Source organism: Atractosteus spatula, chromosome 17 (assembly GCF_055471065.1).
Source record: "Atractosteus spatula isolate fAtrSpa1 chromosome 17, fAtrSpa1.hap1, whole genome shotgun sequence".
NCBI classification, from domain to species: Eukaryota; Metazoa; Chordata; class Actinopteri; order Semionotiformes; family Lepisosteidae; genus Atractosteus; species Atractosteus spatula.
Window position 1 is genome coordinate 18,060,767 of NC_142722.1, and position 18,600 is coordinate 18,079,366.

The 18,600-nt window shown below is 42.2% G+C and overlaps 1 protein-coding gene across 4 annotated transcripts; it reads left to right on the top strand.

Moving 5' to 3' along the window:
- Nucleotides 1-16,693, top strand: LOC148819279 (RNA-binding protein EWS-like). 4 transcript variants are annotated; one of them, XM_088935488.1, is made up of 17 exons: nt 1-30; nt 3,245-3,281; nt 3,585-3,636; nt 4,033-4,159; nt 5,537-5,735; nt 7,316-7,483; nt 8,066-8,358; nt 8,719-8,911; nt 12,499-12,536; nt 13,237-13,272; nt 13,502-13,617; nt 13,867-13,996; nt 14,336-14,434; nt 14,604-14,730; nt 15,362-15,459; nt 15,666-15,903; nt 16,470-16,693. In XM_088935488.1, the coding sequence occupies exons 1-17, from the start codon at nt 15-17 to the stop codon at nt 16,507-16,509; spliced, it is 2,007 nt and encodes a 668-aa protein (XP_088791614.1). In that variant the 5' UTR covers nt 1-14; the 3' UTR covers nt 16,510-16,693. The 4 variants fall into 4 exon arrangements, with proteins under 4 accessions (XP_088791614.1, XP_088791615.1, XP_088791616.1 ...); XM_088935489.1 differs by having other exon boundaries at nt 13,240-13,272; XM_088935490.1 differs by having other exon boundaries at nt 5,540-5,735.
- Nucleotides 16,694-18,600: the final 1,907 nt, after the last annotated feature.

Consider the following 18,600-nt stretch of genomic DNA (forward strand, 5'->3'; position numbering starts at 1 on the left):
AGAGGACACACGAAATGGCGTCAGCAGCTGGTGAGGGCGGCGGGGAAGCCGTTTCGATTTATTGCTCGGTTTTCTATATATTTTGTTGAAAATGGCAAACAGATCTGACCGCTGTTACTAGATGGCACGCACTGCAGCATGCTCCCCCTCCCCTTATAGCGGTGTTTAGGCTGCGAAAGCGAGATAATTGCAGTATTGGGGGATGGGGTGGACGTACATCCCCATGTAGTTGGAATACTTTTGAATTTCAGGGTTCTGCGCCGGTTGCATCGGCCTCTGCAGAAACGCCTTTTCCTCGGTGCCATAAGACGATCGTTTTTTTCCTCGAATTCTGTCCGCGAAGGGGCTGGATTTGCAGACTACGGGAGGACAACTGTTGCCTTGTGCCCGGTGTTCAAAACTAATCAATTAAACCAAGCGCATCTCTTCACTCGAGCGGCGTAACCCCCCCAAAAAATGAGTGCGTTTTATTTTTTTAAATGTATTTTTGCCTCCGTGTTTTCGTGCGCGGTGTGCACGGTCGCTTGACCGCGTCCGGAAACGGCGGTGCTCGCCGGTACGAGGTGAAGCGGGCCGGCCGGCTGCGCCCTGGGGTCGCGGCCTTCTGAGAGCTGAGACACCCTGGCCGTGAAGGAGGAGGGGACACCCCGCCACCCTGACGGATAGCGGGCAAGCCGAGATGAGGCGTGCATTTCGGGCACTTACACAGCAGCAGAGCGGGCGGTACAGCGTTATAAGCGCTCGTATTGCGTGTTCGTGGGGATCTAGCCGAGCTGTTCGTGGGGGGCGCCTCGTTCTTCAAAACTTCGCGAGTCCGAGGGCCAGGTCTTGTTCTTGTTGTTGTTGTTTTTTCTCCCACCACCCCAAAAACAAAATTCGCCGTAATCGGGGTGCACGCAGCCCCCCGGTCGTGTGTGGGGTGTTTCAGCCTGCTGGATCGCGGGTGTTTTCCCGAGCGGCACGCCGGCGGCTCCTGCGCCATGCGGGGCTGCCGGGGCTGTCAGACGCCGTCGGCTTGTTGTAAAAACGCTGCTATGGCGACCTCCTCCTCCTCTTCCTCCTCCTCCTCCGCGCTGCACCGCTAGCTGCATGCCCAGGCCCTGCCGGGGTCACACGGCTGCCCACACTCCTGTTGTTGCCACGTTTGAGGGGCGCAGTTGTAGGTGTTGTTGTGGGGATGGCCGTTCAAAACCCCCCAGGTGCTTGGTAAACGCTTATTATTATTATTATTATTAATATCGCGATGGACCCACTTTTTTTGCAGTGGAGAAGTGCGTCAGATATCAAACTTCTTTGTTAAAAAAAGAAAAATTGGATTTTGAGCAAGGTATTCGAGCTGTGTCGACGAGACTCCGCGACTTCGGTGTGTTTTTTTAACGTGACGGTGTTCCCTCAGCGCGCTGTACGTGTGAAGTGATGGGGAATACGAAGGACAAAACTGCACGCAGTTACTTTGTCTGAGAAAGGCTTGGTTTTGAACCTGTGATATTCGGGCTTCTACTGCTGTTAAGGCCTTAATGTATCTTTTTTTTTTAAATTTTACTCAATTGTAACCAGTGATATCTTGCTGCATTTGTGTTCAGCTGCTGCATACCTGAGTTGTCCTTGTACCTGGGTTGCACTTTCACACCATCTTCTATCTGTACTATACTCTCTATACCTTTAAGTATAATTCCTCCTTACACAGGCTTGGGATGCTTAGTCCTGTGCTGCCTTCAAGTGTCTGTGGGCTGTGTGTGAACTTTGTCCCCTGTTGTCCAACTGGAAGACTAGCCCTGTGTTATTTTACTGGACGTTGCACTCTGGGGTCCCTATCTCTCCACAGAGCTGAAGTGATCATTGAGGCTGTTGTTTCAGTGTTTACAAAGGATGTGCTGTTTCATGGTTTTGATGCAGTTGAGTTTGTTCTTGCCCAACAATGTCTGTAGCTTCTAGCTAATCGTGTAGCCATTGTTTGTAAGATCACAATGCTCCTAGCTTTCCTATTCAAACATGCCATAACTGCTACATGAGTGAATACAGTCGTTTGTATATGTAAAATGCCCTTGGAATTTGACTATAACTAAACATGATGAGATTATTTTAAAAAGTCTGCAGAACTTAATGCTGATGATGTTTAAGCCTTACTTTCCCCTTCAGTTTTTTGTCTTTACAGTGCTTGACACTGTTAGGCATTTGCATCTTGGTTAGACTTGTATTAATTTGCTCTTCAAATTCCAATACAGACAGCAGACTCTCTTTTGTAATTCTCTTCTGTCTTTCTAGGTTTTCTTACGGAATATACAAGTGTTTTAAATTACATGGGTCTAATCCCACATATGTGTTTTTGTAAAGGCTTTATATTGGATTCTAAATGTGCTTTATTTAGAATTCATGATATTATCTAAAACTATTCCACAAACATGCAGTGACTGATAGTTTAACATGTATATGGCTGTTGCCACAACTGTAATGTACTGTGTACATGGCTTTCTATGCTCTGAAACCTGAGCAGGTAATTTTGTCAAATGTAGTCCAGTTTATGTATACTCATTATGGCCTACAACTGTGTAATGCTATTGACAGGCTTTAGCTGAGGGTCTTCCATTCCTAGTTCTGCAGAGGTCCAGCACAAGAGGTTTTGTAGTGTTCTCTTAAATCATTTTTGTAAAACTGTAGAATATTGTAATTGTGATAAGATTTTTAGCAGACTTTATAGCACAATTATAAATCACAGTTAGACATCAAGAGCCAAAGATCCTTGAATTAAAATTTGCCCAGTAATTGTTCCCAGTTTTTAGATGTAGGCCTAGGTGATTTAGGATGAACTGTGTTTAATTGACCTGATTAATCATGTAGTGTATTTTGAAGCTACAACATTTCATATATCAGAACAGTCTACATATCTTTATTGTAGCCAAGAGTTGAAGACTCTGCAAATATAGAGCCAAATGATAGTGTGCTGTCATTAAGACTATACAGGAAAGTGCATTTTAAGGTTCCTTGATTAAAGTGTTCCTACCATTTCATTATTGGAGAATAGAGCCGACAGCTTTAGCATTAATTTCCATCAATGCCATTTAGTCATCAAAGTGTTTCCAAAGACGTTGATAGCGGGTAGTATTATTTGTAAGCGTACCAAGGCTTTTTTGAACCTATTAGTAAAGCAACATATTTCATGTAGGAGGTGAATCTAGAGTCCTTGTGAGATTAGTGTACAAGGAAGAACTTTGTTACAAGTTCCAATTTGGTTTCTTTTTTCCAGATTATAGCACCTACAGCCAGACTGGAGCCCAGCAGGGGTAAGTGTTTAAATGTGGCTCAGTTATGGAATAGGTGGTTAAAAGCCTAGCCAGAAAACTGAACCAAGAGCTTATTTTGGCTGATGTCAGTCCTTTCAAGTTTAGGACGAGTAGGAGTATAATATTTGACTTTTAAACAGGTCTTTGATTTCTTTTACCGATAACAATATGACTGTGTAGACTAAAACACATTTGTGAGAGGGTCATTTCGACAATGTTTGCAGGTGGTGGTTTACTGAAGTGAGTTTTTTGCTGAAATGATAATAACTGATCAATGTCTGAATTGTATTTTTCAATCTTTAGGTATGGCTCCTATGCAGCCCAGCCAGCTCCAGTATATGGACAAAGTACACAGGTTGGTGACCGAAGTGCCTTTGTATGAGCTGAGGTGATATTGAGATCCATCTGTCTTGAATTTAATTTTGTCTAAAACTTTTACATTTATAGCTTGCAAGTAATAGAAATAATTTTCACGGTTGCAAGTAACTAGAGGGAGAAATATAGTATTTTGCCATTTGGCTTGTAGTGAAAATTAACAGTATTCTCCATCTGACTGTTAAACATAGTTTGTTGTGTACCGGACAGTATTCACTGGTTAATTATGCTGCATGTTTTTGTGGCCGGAATTTGGATTAAGATGTACTGTTTAAGTTGTCTAGGTGATTTTCAGAATGTTATTTTGTTTGATCTTGGAGGAGTTCTGGGATTAATGTGTCTTGCACACCTGGTCTGATAAATGTGTATTTTGCAGAGCTATGGTCAACAGGGGTATGGATCATATGGCCAGCCCAGTGATTCCTCCTACACGCAGACAGGGTCTTCTGCTGGGGCATATGGGCAGACTGCCTATGGCACATCCTATGGGCAGCCACCTCCTGGTAAGTCCTGAACATGGGTCTATTTTTCAGTTCAATTTAAAATACTTTATTGTTCTCTGGGGATTAATTATTTTTTAATATGTGCTTTTAAATGATAAAAGCATTACATTTCACTGTTATCTGGTCAGACTACTATTGGGGAAAAAAAGGCATCTTTGAGCATCACAAAATAATTGATGGTAATTTGCATTTTACAGAAACAAAGTTGATGATACAGTGATAGTTATTTAGCAAAGCATTACCTGTTGACCTAAAACAGAGTGGCTTAAATGTAGCACAGTTCTTGGTCTCATTTAAATTTACTGCACAATACCGAAGGAAAAAGATCTAGAGAGTACAAGATACGCAAATATATACTGGACAGGTCATGGTGTGCATCACCTGTTACTTTTAAGTGGAATGCTGTAGTATTTTAAATTAGTTTTAACTTTAAATACTACAGGATAATTTCAGACATTCTTATTGCGTAGTTCTTTGATAGTCTTAATTGTGTATGTAATCTTTCTTGTTATTATATTGAAATGTGTTCTGTGCTTTTTTTCTTACTAATTGATAGTTGGGAGTCCTTACATTTCACTGTTTGAGTATTCGAAAATATTTGGAGTGCTGTCTTTTTTTTACAAGCTGGAATTTTATTTCCAAGTTGTATTATAGTACATTTAAATTGCAAATAATTCTTCAAATGTCACATTCTAATTTACCCTCTGCTTCCTCTGTGATTGCTACCTCAAAGCAGAGGGGAATACTACAGGTTTGAGCAATGACATTTTTTTTTGCATGGATTTGTTTCCCCATTTCACTGCATCTGAAATTTGTGGGAGCCTTTTGAGGAATGGTTGACATTGAAGTCAGTCAGTGTGAACTTGAGATGGCTAGTTGTGTTTAAAGCTGTTAAATTACTGTTGCAGTTCAGAAATTACTTAAATGTAACTTTCTTTAACAAAGGATTTAGGATATCTCTTGTGATTTATTGTCTAAATGACACTGCTCCTCCAGAGTTGCAGTTTTCAAGCTGTGTAACCATGCTGCATCATATTTAACAGTCATGCAAATCTTAAAGGGCTTCCTACAGTTGGTTTGTTAGTCAGTTTAAACTGAATTGTTTGTGCATGATTCATACCACTCTTCAGAAATTGATTTAGAAAAGCAGCTGGAAACCTGGAGGTTCAAATTGTAGTATTGGAACTACTGTTTTGTCCAGCAAATAACCTCATGTGACTGGTCTAAACAATTCACTATCCCTATATGAAAGATGTTACCATGTCCGCCTTGTATCACCAGGTTCAAGTCTAGACGTGATGATTTTTATTTCACTCTTTGAGCTGTCCTGTGGACTTTGTTTTTGTGGACCCACTCTGTTAAACTTTCAATCTCTAGCAGGTTACAGTGCAGCCCCCACAGCTCCACAAGGCTACAGTCAGCCTGTTCAGGGATATGGGGCGAGTAGATACGACACCACTAGCGCCGCTGCCACTACGACCATGACTCCCACCTCTTATGCCACTCAGCCAGCCTATGGTGCACAGCCGACCTACCCTGGCTATGGTCAGCAGCCGGGCTCTGCTGCTCCTTCCAGGTAATTCGTGGTCTTTTCCCTGATCTGAAGATTTCTGTCCGTGTTACATTTATTACACTCATTTACACTCATACACCCTTTCCTTGCACATGATGCATTTCTTCACATTCTTTTATATAGTGACTTCTAAAATCTTTTTTTTCCTGAAGGTTGTATGATGTCTTGTTTTTCATTCCCTGGAAAATGTATATATTATTGCAGGAGCTGTAAGAAATTAGGGTATTTAGTAAATGCCATCTTCTCTGTTATATATGGGTTTCTCCAGATAAACCGTGACAAACTTTGGTTAACAGAGCGGATAAGTGTTTGTAGGTGGTGTAAATCTAAAATATGCGGTTATTGTTTTGCATTTTTAAATTTTGCATTTTCTAAATGTAATGGACTAGGTCTATGATCCTGGTTCAGCTGTTCTTCATGTTTAAGTGTTGGGGCTCAGCTGGTTCTGTAAACATTAAGAGGATTCTTTGTGTGTGAATGGCATCTCTCTGACTCATGGTATTTAACAGGTTTTCACTGCTAGAAAGATGTTTAATCAGTTGCATTCAGTTTGCAATATATATAACTTAGTTTCAGTTGTCGTTTATGCCATTCATGTCTTGTGTTTTTGGTTTCTTTTTGACAACTGGCTGATGTCGCAGTGCTTCTGGACTCTACATGAAGTGTTGAGAAAATGTTGTTCAGAGTAGATTTTAAACTTTGAAACGACTGCAGAGTGCTTTTAAGGACTTTAACCTGATCGGCAATTTTGACAGGCTTTCTTAGTTTGGCATCTGATTTCAAATAATGTGACTTTATTGCTTTTCAAGAACTCATGAAACATTAATCCAGCACGTTCATGTTCAATTTAATGAAACTTTGATTTAATTAAATGTTATGGATTTTAAAATGTTTTGGGAAAGTTGTTTTGATGTTCTTTATAACATAACATTATACCATTTAATCTTTTATTACGGGTAGCAACAGAACATTGCATTCAGTTTTCCATTGGTTATGAAGATGTTATAAGTACAGTAGTTTATGAAATACTGTGCTTTAATGGCACAAATGTGAACGTCTGCACTGCACACGTTAACAGCCAACAGTGCTGTAACCTGCTTTAGGGGACACTTGCTTTATTATATCAAAACCCTGCAGTTTTTTAACTAATAAGAAAGAGGTTATCTTTATTTTTCTCTTTGAATTTTTCTTTGCACTTGTCTGGATTCTTTGATATATCCATTTACTAAACGATTTTGTCAGACACTTTGTATGTAAATTAACATTTTACAGGATTAAACAGGCAGATTCCTATGCGGAGACATCTGCTTGAAATCCACATTTTTTTGTGTACTAAGGTAATGGGACAGTGGTTTCCCCAAAATAAGATCATGTTCTCCAAATTTATAAGTGGAGAATATAAAGTACCCATTGGTCTATCCTTAAAATGATAGATATTTAAAGGGATTCAAGTGAATTTCAACCTATTTCCAGTAAACTTAAAAACCTTTGTGAACTTTGTTTTGATGCAAGGTACATTCATGGTATATTTTTATTTCATGGTGAAAGGAGCTTATAACCTGACTGCTAAATTTAACTTTTAGAGCACAGGAGGTCAGCAAGCAACAGGAGAACCCCCCAGGCCAGTCTAACCCTCCCGGCTATAGCCAAGGCAATCTGGGGTACAGCCAGAATAATTACGGTTATCCCCAGGTGCCTGGCTCTTACCCTCTGCAGTCAGGCAGTGCCCAGGCTTCCTATGCTTCAACCAGGTAATTATCCCAGCAGGCAGCTCCTGGTGCTCCAGGTAAGGTAGACCAGTGGTGCTTGTCTCCATACTGGAGGTTGTTTATTTTAACAATCTCGTCTTGGCTTAGTTAGGGGAAGGCTCTACATTTTTGCATTCTTAAAACGGCAGCTTAACCTCTCAAGGAGTGTGATGGTGTTATTTCTGGCATGTACAGCGGTAAACTATAATGCAAAGCCTGTTATGGGGAATACAGTGCTTTCATTCCTAAACTATATTGGAAAGTGGACCAATTTTAAAGACCCTTTTTTTGTATTTGATTTATAAACCATTTTCACTTTTTAGAAATGCTATAGCTTGGTCATTAAAGTGTGAAAGTGTATTTCATCTTACAGGAGATGCATTAATGCAGAGCCCCTGCCTTGCTTTTTGTTCCAGGCAGACTTTCATAGTATAAGATTTTCCTTAACAGGATTATGCAGAACTCTGGAGTGGACAGGCTGCATTTAACAGTCTCCCCACCCCCCCCACCCCATACTTCTTTTAGTGTCTGTACTTTATTGCTGTGCAGGCTTCCACTAACAGTTCATGTCTTTCATTGCTATAGCTACAGTGCCAGCACCCAACCCTCCAGCTATGACCAGAATACCTACTCCCAGCCTGGCAGTTACAGCCAGCAAGGGGGGTATGGACAGCAAGGAAACTACAGTCAGCAAGGCTCCTACAGCCAACAGGGGAGCTACCAGCCCCCGCCACAGCAGCAGCCACCACCACCGACAAGTTACCCTCCCCCGTCCAGCTCCTATGGGCAGCCGCCTCCTAATCAGTACAGCCAGCAGGGAGGAAGCACTTCTTACGGGCAGCAAAGTGGCTATAATCCCCCCAGCCAGTACAATAAAGGTATCGTACGCTTCTTATCCCTCCTTTTCCCGCTGCACCCAACGGTGTTCTGCACCTGCCTTTCAGGGCGGCTCCAGTGGGAAACCTGTTTGGTGTTTTGAGACATTCAGCCCGTGATCGGAACACAGTTTATACTAGGTGGTACCAGTACCTTTTCTTCAAACTTCGGAATATAAAAATCTGCTTTGCTCTCTTATTCTTATTCAAAAATAAAACGGTAACTTCAAACAACCAAACCGGAATGTATGGCACTGGGTCAGACTGCCCAGTTCTGTCAGGCCTAATGTTATGAAAATCTGTGAGTTGTTGGAAAGACCGTCCGTTAGCTGACTGTTCTGCTGGTTTCCCCCGGTCCCGCAGGGAGTTACCGGCAGGAGCACCCCAGCAGCATGAGCAGTGGCTTCTCTGGGCCGGAGCCCGGCGGTTTCCCAGGTCTAGGGGAGAGCCGCGGTATGGGCGGGGCAGATAGCCGTGGCCGTGGAAGAGGCGGGTTCGACAGGGGTGTCATGATCAGAGGAGGAGGGAGAGGGGGAATGGGCCGAGGAGGAATGGGGTAAGGAAACGCCTTCATTTTCTCACTCAGCCTTCTTTCACCCCACAGGGACCAATGAGACAGGGCTGAAAACTACACACGTTACTGGTATCTGAATTCACACACGTGGCAATAGATAGCAGAAATACAACTGGTTTTAATAAAGCTCACCTGAATATATGAGCAGCCATATCACCCTGCATCTCACAAGTGGCAGCTCACTGAAGCTAAGCAGGTGCGAGCCTGGTCAGTAGCTGGATGGGAGACTCCTGGGAAACACTAAGGTTGCTGCTGGAAGAGGTGTTAGTGGGGCCAGCAGGGGGCGCGCATCCTGCAGCCCATGTGGGTCCTAATGCCCCAGTATAGTGACGGGGACACTATACTGTAAAACAGGTGCCGTCCTTTGGATGAGACGTAAAACCGAGGTCCTGACTCTCTGTGGTCATTAAAAATCCCCGGGCGTTTCTCGAAAAGAGTAGGGGTGTAACCCCGGCGTCCTGGCCAAATTTCCCATTGGCCCTTACCAATCATGGCCTCCTAATAATCCCCATCTATGAATTGGCCTCATTACTCTGCTCTCCTCCCCACTAATAGCTGATGTGTGGTGAGCGTTCTGGTGCACTATGGCCGCCGTCACATCATCCAGGTGGGGCTGCACATTGGTGGTGGTGGTTTACAGGAATTACCTGTAAAGTGCTTTGACTGGAGTGTCCAGAAAAGCACTATATAAGTGTAAGCAATTATTATATTATTATTATTATTAATTGGAGCTATCTGGAAGTGGGCTTCCTAAAAAACACTATAGTTTTCATCTTTTGAATTTTCATTACTTTTAAAATTGCCATGTTAACTTCATCCATTCACATCTTCAAATTATGTGCCACACTCTTCTGGATGAAGAGTATTGTTTTGGCCAAACCTTGAAAAGGTAGAAATTCAGGACATTTTTCACATGCTGTGTTTTCAGCCCTGCAGTCAGTAAGGCCAAAGGTCAAAAGGTAATTCTAATTTGTTTGGTTGAGGAGCTGGAGCAAGCATGCTAAATGTGCTTTAGGCAAACTAAAGGCTTAGGCCTAAAGGCTGATTTTATAAGGTTGTCTAACTGCTGTTTTTTCAGCTTAAGAGATGTAATGGTCAGGTAGCTTCCAATAACCAAAACACTTTCTATACCCAGCTAAACTAATGGTAAGAAACAGAACGTTTGATGTTTGCACCAGCTCATTCTCAGAGTCTCATGCAGGATGCTATAACAAACTTTTTAACAACCGTTGATTAAAAATCGTGGTGGCAATATTTACAGCTTAGCCTTATTATAATAGGTTTTCAGGAATTGCGTTTCAGGTAAGTTGTGTACTGAGGATTCTGGAGCTGTATTTCCGGAAGATATTCTCAGCTTTGTGGTCAAAGATCACGTCTGGTTTCCTATAGCATCCTGCATGTTGTAAACGATTTCTGTATGTAATGCAGAACTGGGTAAATACCAGGTGAAACCGCTTCAGGAGTAAGAAGAGTGTATGTGCCCTGAAATACATTCTGTAGACAAGTGTTAACAAACCTGAATGAATAAGTATCTGTTGTGATAAAGTTAAACTAAATATTTGACGATAGTGATGGGGCTTCCTGAACGGTACACCTTTATCCTCAAATGCTTAGAAATTGTGGAAAATGCAGTTTTTGTGGTTAAACAGGTGAAAGCATTATGAAGGTACCCAATTGATGAACGTTTCGTCTTGCCCCTTGTCCAAAATGCCTGTTTGGTCTCTGCCTCTTCCTTATCATATCTGTGACCCTACACTCTGCACAAGCCTATTCTAATCTTGGTTCTGGAGGACTGGTGTGTCTGCAGCTCTATATAGCTGAAGAGCTCGGTGTAGTGGTTAAACTGGTCCAGTTGAGCCAGTCATGAAATGATTGATAGTAAGAGAAGAGCTTTAATGAAAAGCTGACTGATATGTTTGAGGACCGATTACAACTTCAACTACAATCTTATTCTTGGGAGTGCCAGACTCTACAGATCTTCTTAATTAAGTTCTTAATGATGTGAATAAAATTACCATATTAAAAATCTGAGGAAAAATTTGACATTTTATCCAATTAAGTGTAATTGGAACCAATTTATCCCCCTTCTCTACAAGTCTTGTGCTGCTGGTTTGAACACACCCTGACTCACGACAATTAAAGACCAGGTCTGGGAAACAAAATACTTCCTACTGTTTTTGTTTAGCAAAGCTTCTGCTTTTTTTAAGATTTTGATTTCTATCCAAAGTTTAAGTATCTTTCTGCTGGGCATCCAGACAGTGAACCAGATTTTGTTTTAAATAACACTCAAACTATGATATTGGTTACTTCCTGCTAGGCAAACCAAGCCAGTTGTAGTATAGGTGTTTCTAAGGATTAATTGTAGCCAAACAGGTTTGATTAGGTTAGTTTTGGAAAGGGTCAATGAAGGGGGGGAACTTTTCTGGGTTTCCTTTATTAGCTTTGAAATCAAATGCTTTCACCTTTTATCCTTGCACAGGTAGGAGAATAAGATTGTGGTTTTGACATTCATTTGGATTGCTTATGTTTTGTCTCGAATTATTCTTTAACATGAACACTTTTTAACATGCTTTGTTGCATTTATATGCTACAGGTTACAAAGTGAGAGCCATGTATACACATCAATACTTTAAAAGTACCTGTACTCAGTACTGAGCCGGCAGCATAATGAAAGTGGGACTTAGCGAATCAGTGTCTGCGTATAGCTGGAGAGATGTCTTTAAAAGTGTGAACTGTGAAACTGTATCTTCCAAAATGTATTTTTAAATGCCTTTATTGCTATTGTAATATGGTTCTATATGATGAAAGGTTTTTTGTATTTTAGAATTGTGTAACTTTAGTTGAACGTTTCTGTATAAAAGTGTATTTGGTGTGTATTTTCATTTTTAAAGCTGCATGTATGAGCTTACATTGTAATATGATCATTTCTGGTGCAGTTCTTTTGTGTTTACATGCTGGGCATCTCGGCATCCTCATAGATGGCACCATGCCCTAATAACACTTCCTGGTATGTGTTGGATGGGTTTACATTGAATTTTATTGGGTTTCGCAGCATACTTGCCGTCCTAAATTTGGTCTTACTCCGTCATTGATACTTTCCCACATGTTTTTTCTCTGGGTATTGTATGGGAATATGGTGGCTGAACCTCAGTTCCAAAACGATCCGCAGTACTTGATACTTTGTTAGCAGGTGGACTATGAAAGAGCTGCATCTGAAATAATACGTTCTTTTGTGCTGTATGAAATGCAGGGTTTTAAACCCAAATGGTAATAAAGACTATCCCCCATACCCCAGCACCCACCCAAACCTCAAACTGTCCAAGCACAGCCCCCAGCCCTTTTTTCGAAGAAGGGCCTGAATGGATCTTGGAAACCCAACAACCCCACTGCCCCTGTGTAAGATAAGCTCCACATGTAAATAGATAAGCCTGTGTAAACCTGTCAGTTGGGGGTTGTTGAGAGATCTAGCCAGAACTGTGTCATCCCCCCACAAGCGAGCTCCCTGGGCTCGAGGTATGGAACTGGCTCTGTAAGGGAAGTCGCCTTCATATCTTCGTTTATTTCCCCAGCATCGCTGGAGACAGAGGTGGCTTCATTAAGCCTGGTGGTAAGTTAATGAGTATTACACTGGCTAGTAAGACAAGCAAAAGCGTTAGAGTAAAACCTCTTTTAAGAGTAAGCACTTGCAGTGGTGTACAATATTTTTTAATTACAAAGTGTACTGCCGGCCATAAACGTTGGGTCTAATAAGGGGTTCAAGCTAGGCCCTCTGGGCAAGGTAAGAGTAATAAACGCAAGGGGTAATTCTCCTAGAGTAAATCGGTCACAACCAAGGAAACCATGCATTGCAAAGTACACTGTTTCACAATGAGAAATTAATCTCTGAAAAGGGCATTTGTGTTTTAGTTCTAAGAGGAATGTGTTTATAGTTAAAAGCCCCTCACTTTAGGATGGAGTCCAATTTGAACCCCAGGTTTTTAATTCAGAAATGGGTTTTCATGTGTTTTGGAACCACTTCTTAAAAATGGCACGCCTTTTATTAACTGGGTATTGAAAAATTGTAGAGTAATTTTATAGATTGTGTACTTTTAATGAAGGTATTTTGAACTCTATCTTAATCATTAAGTGTCTTGACAACAAAGAAGCAAAAATATTAAACCTTGAATGCCCAAAGGTTTCATTCTTATTTCAGCGAGAGCTCAGAAGAGCAAGTGTGCCTGGGTAAACGCATAGATAGTTTATTTAGGTAGTGGTGTTAACCAGCGCCCTCTTAACTTTTCTCTGTTTTCTTTCCCGTTTGTGACCAGTAGGACCCATGAATGATGGACCCAAGCCAGATATGGGTAATTTACATTTTCTCCTTGCATGTGTTTGACATGTAAAGCTTGGTGTTAACTGGTTTTATAAATGTAACTGTCAAGAATATAAATGAGAAAAATTGGAAGTGACCTTAATATGTCTTGTAATTTTAAGTTTCAGAACATAAATCGTTGCTAGACTAATGTGTGAAAATCTTTCTCCACTGTGGGGTGTGGAGTGCTAGTGTATTTAGGTCATATTTTTCTTTTCCAGCTGCTCCAGAAGAAATAGATGACTCTGAAAACAGTACCGTTTATATTATTGGGCTTTCTGAAACTGTAACTTTGGAGGAAGTTGCAGAGTTATTTAAACATTGTGGAGTCATTAGGGTTTGTATATTTTTTTGTTCTGTATTTTTAAAAATCTGCCTGTTGAACTAGTAATGGGTGCATATTGGTGGGTGACCATTTTATTGTCTGTGTTCCAGTGCATCTGCTAGAATAGATTTAAACGTTTTAGAGCCTCTACAGTTTTCTTTAGGTAAATGAACTTTTAACTCCTTGTAGGCTTGTTTACATGCTTGACCGTAATTGACAAGGGCTAAATTGTTCTGACTTAACCAGCACTTTGTTCAACAGATAAACAAAAGGACAGGCCAGCCTGCAGTTAACATTTATACCGATAAGGAAACGGGAAAGCCAAAGGGTGATGCTACACTCTCCTATGAAGATCCCCCTGCTGCCAAAGCTGCAGTTGAATGGTTCGATGGTAGGTTATCTTTATGGTATAAAGAGTTGCTGTGTTGATGTTTTCCTAGTGCAAGAGAACATGTTAACGGGGATGCTGTTCTGAGTTTGTCAGTGAGCTTCCCCTTGTATGCAGTGCATACTCTTTCAAGTGCAGATTGATTGCACTCAGCATGGATACTTTAGAATTGAGTATTAAGTGGCAAGGTGGGATGGGTTGTGCGGATGGGCAGTTTATTCCCGGTTATCTGTGGATATGTAGGGAGGAGGTTTACTGTGTTTTCTTGTACCAGTGGACTCCTGGTTGGAGCTGGTGCCTTGTACTGAGCCACTGATGACCTTGTTTACTTTGACTTCCAAGGCAAAGACTTCCAAGGGAAGAAGCTGAAGGTGTCCATGGCCCGGAGGAAGGCCGTGGTGGGAATGATGCGTGGAGGAATGCCCCCCCGAGATGGCAGAGGTGCGTTGGGGTGTGGAGGTGTATGGGGATGCAAGAGAATGGGCATGTGACCAAACTGTCAGTGTTAACATTCTGAGCACTCTGGACGTGGGGCTGCTAGTTGCCTTCAAGCGGGACTCGGAGGAGCTGTTTCTTGTGTGTCCTGTGCTGATGGCTGTGTTCCTGACAGGCATGATGGGCCGGGGCGCTGACAGGGGTGGCTTCATGCCCCGCGGGGGGCCTCGCGGAGGTGGGCGGGGTGGCCCCTTGGGAAGCAACATGCAGCAGAGAGCCGGAGACTGGCAGTGTCCCAACCCGTGAGTATCGCGCCGAATAAACCGGTCAAATGTTCTCGAGTGCCTTTGAAATGTGCGTCGCCGCCATCGGCCACTCATCACAGTCTAGTCGAACATAAAGATTGCACCATCTAGCTTGTTTGCTAGTAGTTTATTTATCCATCAGTGTGGCTGAAGTTTTCAAGAACATCTCCATTTGGTTTCCTCTTTACACCCATCTCTGATTTTAACACTATTGGTTCTAAGTCTGTTGAGTTGATCGTCAATTCGTATGCCTTTAACAATTCTTCAATGGTTTCCCTTTTTGTTGCTTCCCCACATTGTCGAGAAGATGTCTATACAAACATCTTTTTCATAAGTAGCACAGGTCGTGCCATTTCCATTTTATATCTGTAGTCTTAAACATCCACCAATTATTTATATAGCCTTGAATTTCCTTTGCAGCTTCTACTGTGCTTAATACATATTTTGTATCCTCAAGCTTCACCATGCGAGAATCTTGACTTGAGCGAATTAAAGGAGTTGTATCCCAACAGTGCTGCCTACCAGGGAAATGGGTGGCTTGGATCAGTCCCACTAAATACAAGAGCTGCTAACCCATGCGTTGATGTAACTGTGTGCTGGGTAAAGGGGTGTTATCCGACTTTTTCAGTGGCTGTGGCAACCAGAACTTTGCGTGGAGAATGGAATGTAATCAGTGCAAAGCTCCAAAACCTGAAGGCTTTATCCCACCTCCCTTTCCTCCACCAGGTAAAGATTCCTTATACTTGATTCACAGCAAATATTTAATACGACAGAGGTTAGCATTGCTAATAGCTTCGGCTCCCAGCTTTTACCCAGTCGTACTTCACATCCGTTTTAAAGCAGCGTGAAGAAGGTGGTGCATGAGCACCACTCCTCGGCCTGTTCTGGAAGTGGCCGGTGTAGGGGGCTTGAGAGTGCTTGGTCTTCCGCAGGAGCTGACCGAGGCAGGGGAGGCCCCGGCATGCGTGGTGGCAGGGGGATGGACCGCGGGGGCCCCGGCCTGTTCCGGGGTGGCCGGGGCGGGGATCGAGGCGGTGGATTTCGAGGGGGCCGCGGGATGGACAGGGGAGGCTTTGGAGGCGGCCGGCGAGGTGGTCCCCCCCCCATGGACCAGATGGGCAGCAGAGGTGCGAGGAGGGGCATCGGAACTCCTGGCAAAATGGAGATGAAGTAAGTTACCATGTGTCGCTGAAGGTGATGTATTCTCCAGAGCGCCTTTGCAAATGTTTTCTCTCTCTACTAATAACATCATATTTCATGAATGACCATGTATCCAAACTTTCAGATGAACTGAATTGAAAGACACAGCAGCAAAGGACAAGAGTGGATGTAACTGGATGTAACTTTTTTCCAAGTGCAATGTGTAACAGGCAAGCAACTGCAGAGCAGCTGACTGCAGAGTTCAGCATAGTGTGAGCAGCCATTTTCATCAAAATGTTTGCCAAGAAAGGCATAGAATGAGATACCATAGGTTGCAGAGCGCAAGCTGCTCATTGCATCTAGACATGCATGTTTGTCTACGGCCTATGATTTGACTTTACCTCGGCGTTCCTGACATTAGGAAATGCTTGTGAAGAAATTGCCTTCGGTATTGGTAAGGTTTGGATTGTAAAAATGTAGCTGGGGAAGGCCTGGCAAATTTTATGTGCAGTTTAACAGGCCTAAATACGGGCGAGTGTGGGGATTTTAAAGCCATTCTGGATCACTGACCACTCCTTTCATCCTTCTGTTTGCAGAGGAGACCACCGGCTGGAGCGCCGTGACAGACCATACTGAAGTAGTGTGCATTTGAAGAATTCCCATTGAATACAGGATTTATTTTTTAATAATAAAAAATGTGGAAGGTGTTGTGTAACCTTGTGACGAACTGTTTAATGTTTTTTCTATTTTAAACTGTATCAACCCTCCCCGCTTTATTCCAACCTTTATTTCCTTGATTAAAAATGTTGAAAAGTGCGAATTCTGTGTGGCCGGTGTCATTATGTCTTTCTAATTAGGTTAAATTGCAGTCAGTAAAATAGTCACTTCCCAATGGAGGTCCTTGGAAAGATTAAATCTGTGACATTTTTCCTGTTTAGAACTGTGGGATAATGTCTGTACTCAGTTTCCTGGTCAGGCATGAGGAATCGTCATCAGCTGTGAAGGTATTAATTATGCTGCTGCATTCTTGTCAGAATGAAAGTCCTAATTTTAACTGTGCTTTCCAGATGCATCATCTTTATTGTTAGGGGAGAATGAGAACATGGCAGTCTCTTCCTCCAACAGTTCTACATTTAGCTGGTGCCTTCCTCCACAGCAGTTTGTATTCAAAATTGCTCTATATGATAACTAGGTGCAAAGCAGTATAGACCAAAAAATAGTACAGTTCAATGACCAAAACAAGCTGATGAGTTCTGCGCTTTAAAAGCGGAGCGTGCACTGTATCGAACACGGGCAGGGTGTACGTCAGCTCTCCAATTAGAGAGCTGTCTCCCCATCTTCACTATAAGCCTGCAGGCACTTGGCTATGGGCCAAAGGTTGCTGGTCACCATGAAAGCCAGAGGACTCCTGACCAACGAAAGCTTTTGACCCCAGTGACATTCAACCCCTGGGGCACCACTGCATGGGAAATCCTACTCATGGTTGACCAATAACAGGACCTTACATGAACTGGAGATGTTGGTGTTACAGGCCTCAACCTGTTCTCTGAAGCGAGTGCCTATACATTTTAAGTGCACTACAGTTGTCCAGAGCTGCTTTTAGGTCTCTTTAAGATCAAGTGCTGAAGACCATTGAAAAGTGTTTATCTGCTTCAGTTAAGCTAATTGCTTCCGATTGCAAACTGAGCTTGGAAAGAGAACCTATTGATGCTTTACAGGCATTCAAGAGCATAGAGTTGCCACCATTTGAATTAGCTGTGTTAGGTCAGGTGCCATTTCACACCCAATGTCTTTAAACCACAATTTGACGTTTGAGTTGTTCTCCACTACTTAACCCAATTTTTTTCCAAAATCATATGCAGTGTAATGCATGGAGTAGCATGTTTTGGTGTGCCAAATAGAATATCTGCCTAATAGAATATAGAAATAAATCATGATGCCGATTTGTAAGACATGTAAGCTTTACCAGAGCAATGGGACGGAGTAGAAGACCACATTGGTGCAAAGCATACTGTACATCGCAGATGCGCAGCTTGTGATGCTGGCTTCATACTGTAGCACGTGACTGTCACAGGAGACCCTCTGTTAGTGACGAACGTTAATGGGCATGGTGAACCGACCCCACAGATCTGTTCATCGCAATGTCAGCGTACCTGCTACACAAATATGACCAATAACTTTGTAAATTTGTAGTAGTTGGAAGGTAAGTTAACCTGTTCTTATATTATAAACAATATCTACAAACATTGTATGCAAGATATGGATATTAGAAGTATGTGTGTCATGTCAATTTCAACAAAGTAAAAAAACCCACTCTATTCCACACCATGTGCACTCATTCAATCACAACACAAAATATAAAATGCTATCGACAGAAGTTAGAACCATAGAAGCTTTTTTATTGAAATTCGGTCGTCACAGACCACGTTCACCACTAGATGGCAATATTGAGCTTCTGGAGAGCATCTCGGCTCTGCCATGTGTTTAATCATTATATTACGGGACAAAGGTTTACAGCAGACAAAACACGTTTTTTTGTAAGTAGCAGTAAGATACACCCTAAGTGAATTGTCAAGATAGAATACTTACAATAAGCAATAAGTGTGACTGCACCTGCACATTAAGGCAGAGTGTGCTAGAGGCAACTCACTACAGATTTGCTCCAATTCATAGTTTCACTGAACAACTCAATACTGCTGTTTTGTCTACCTGAGGCATACCAGAATT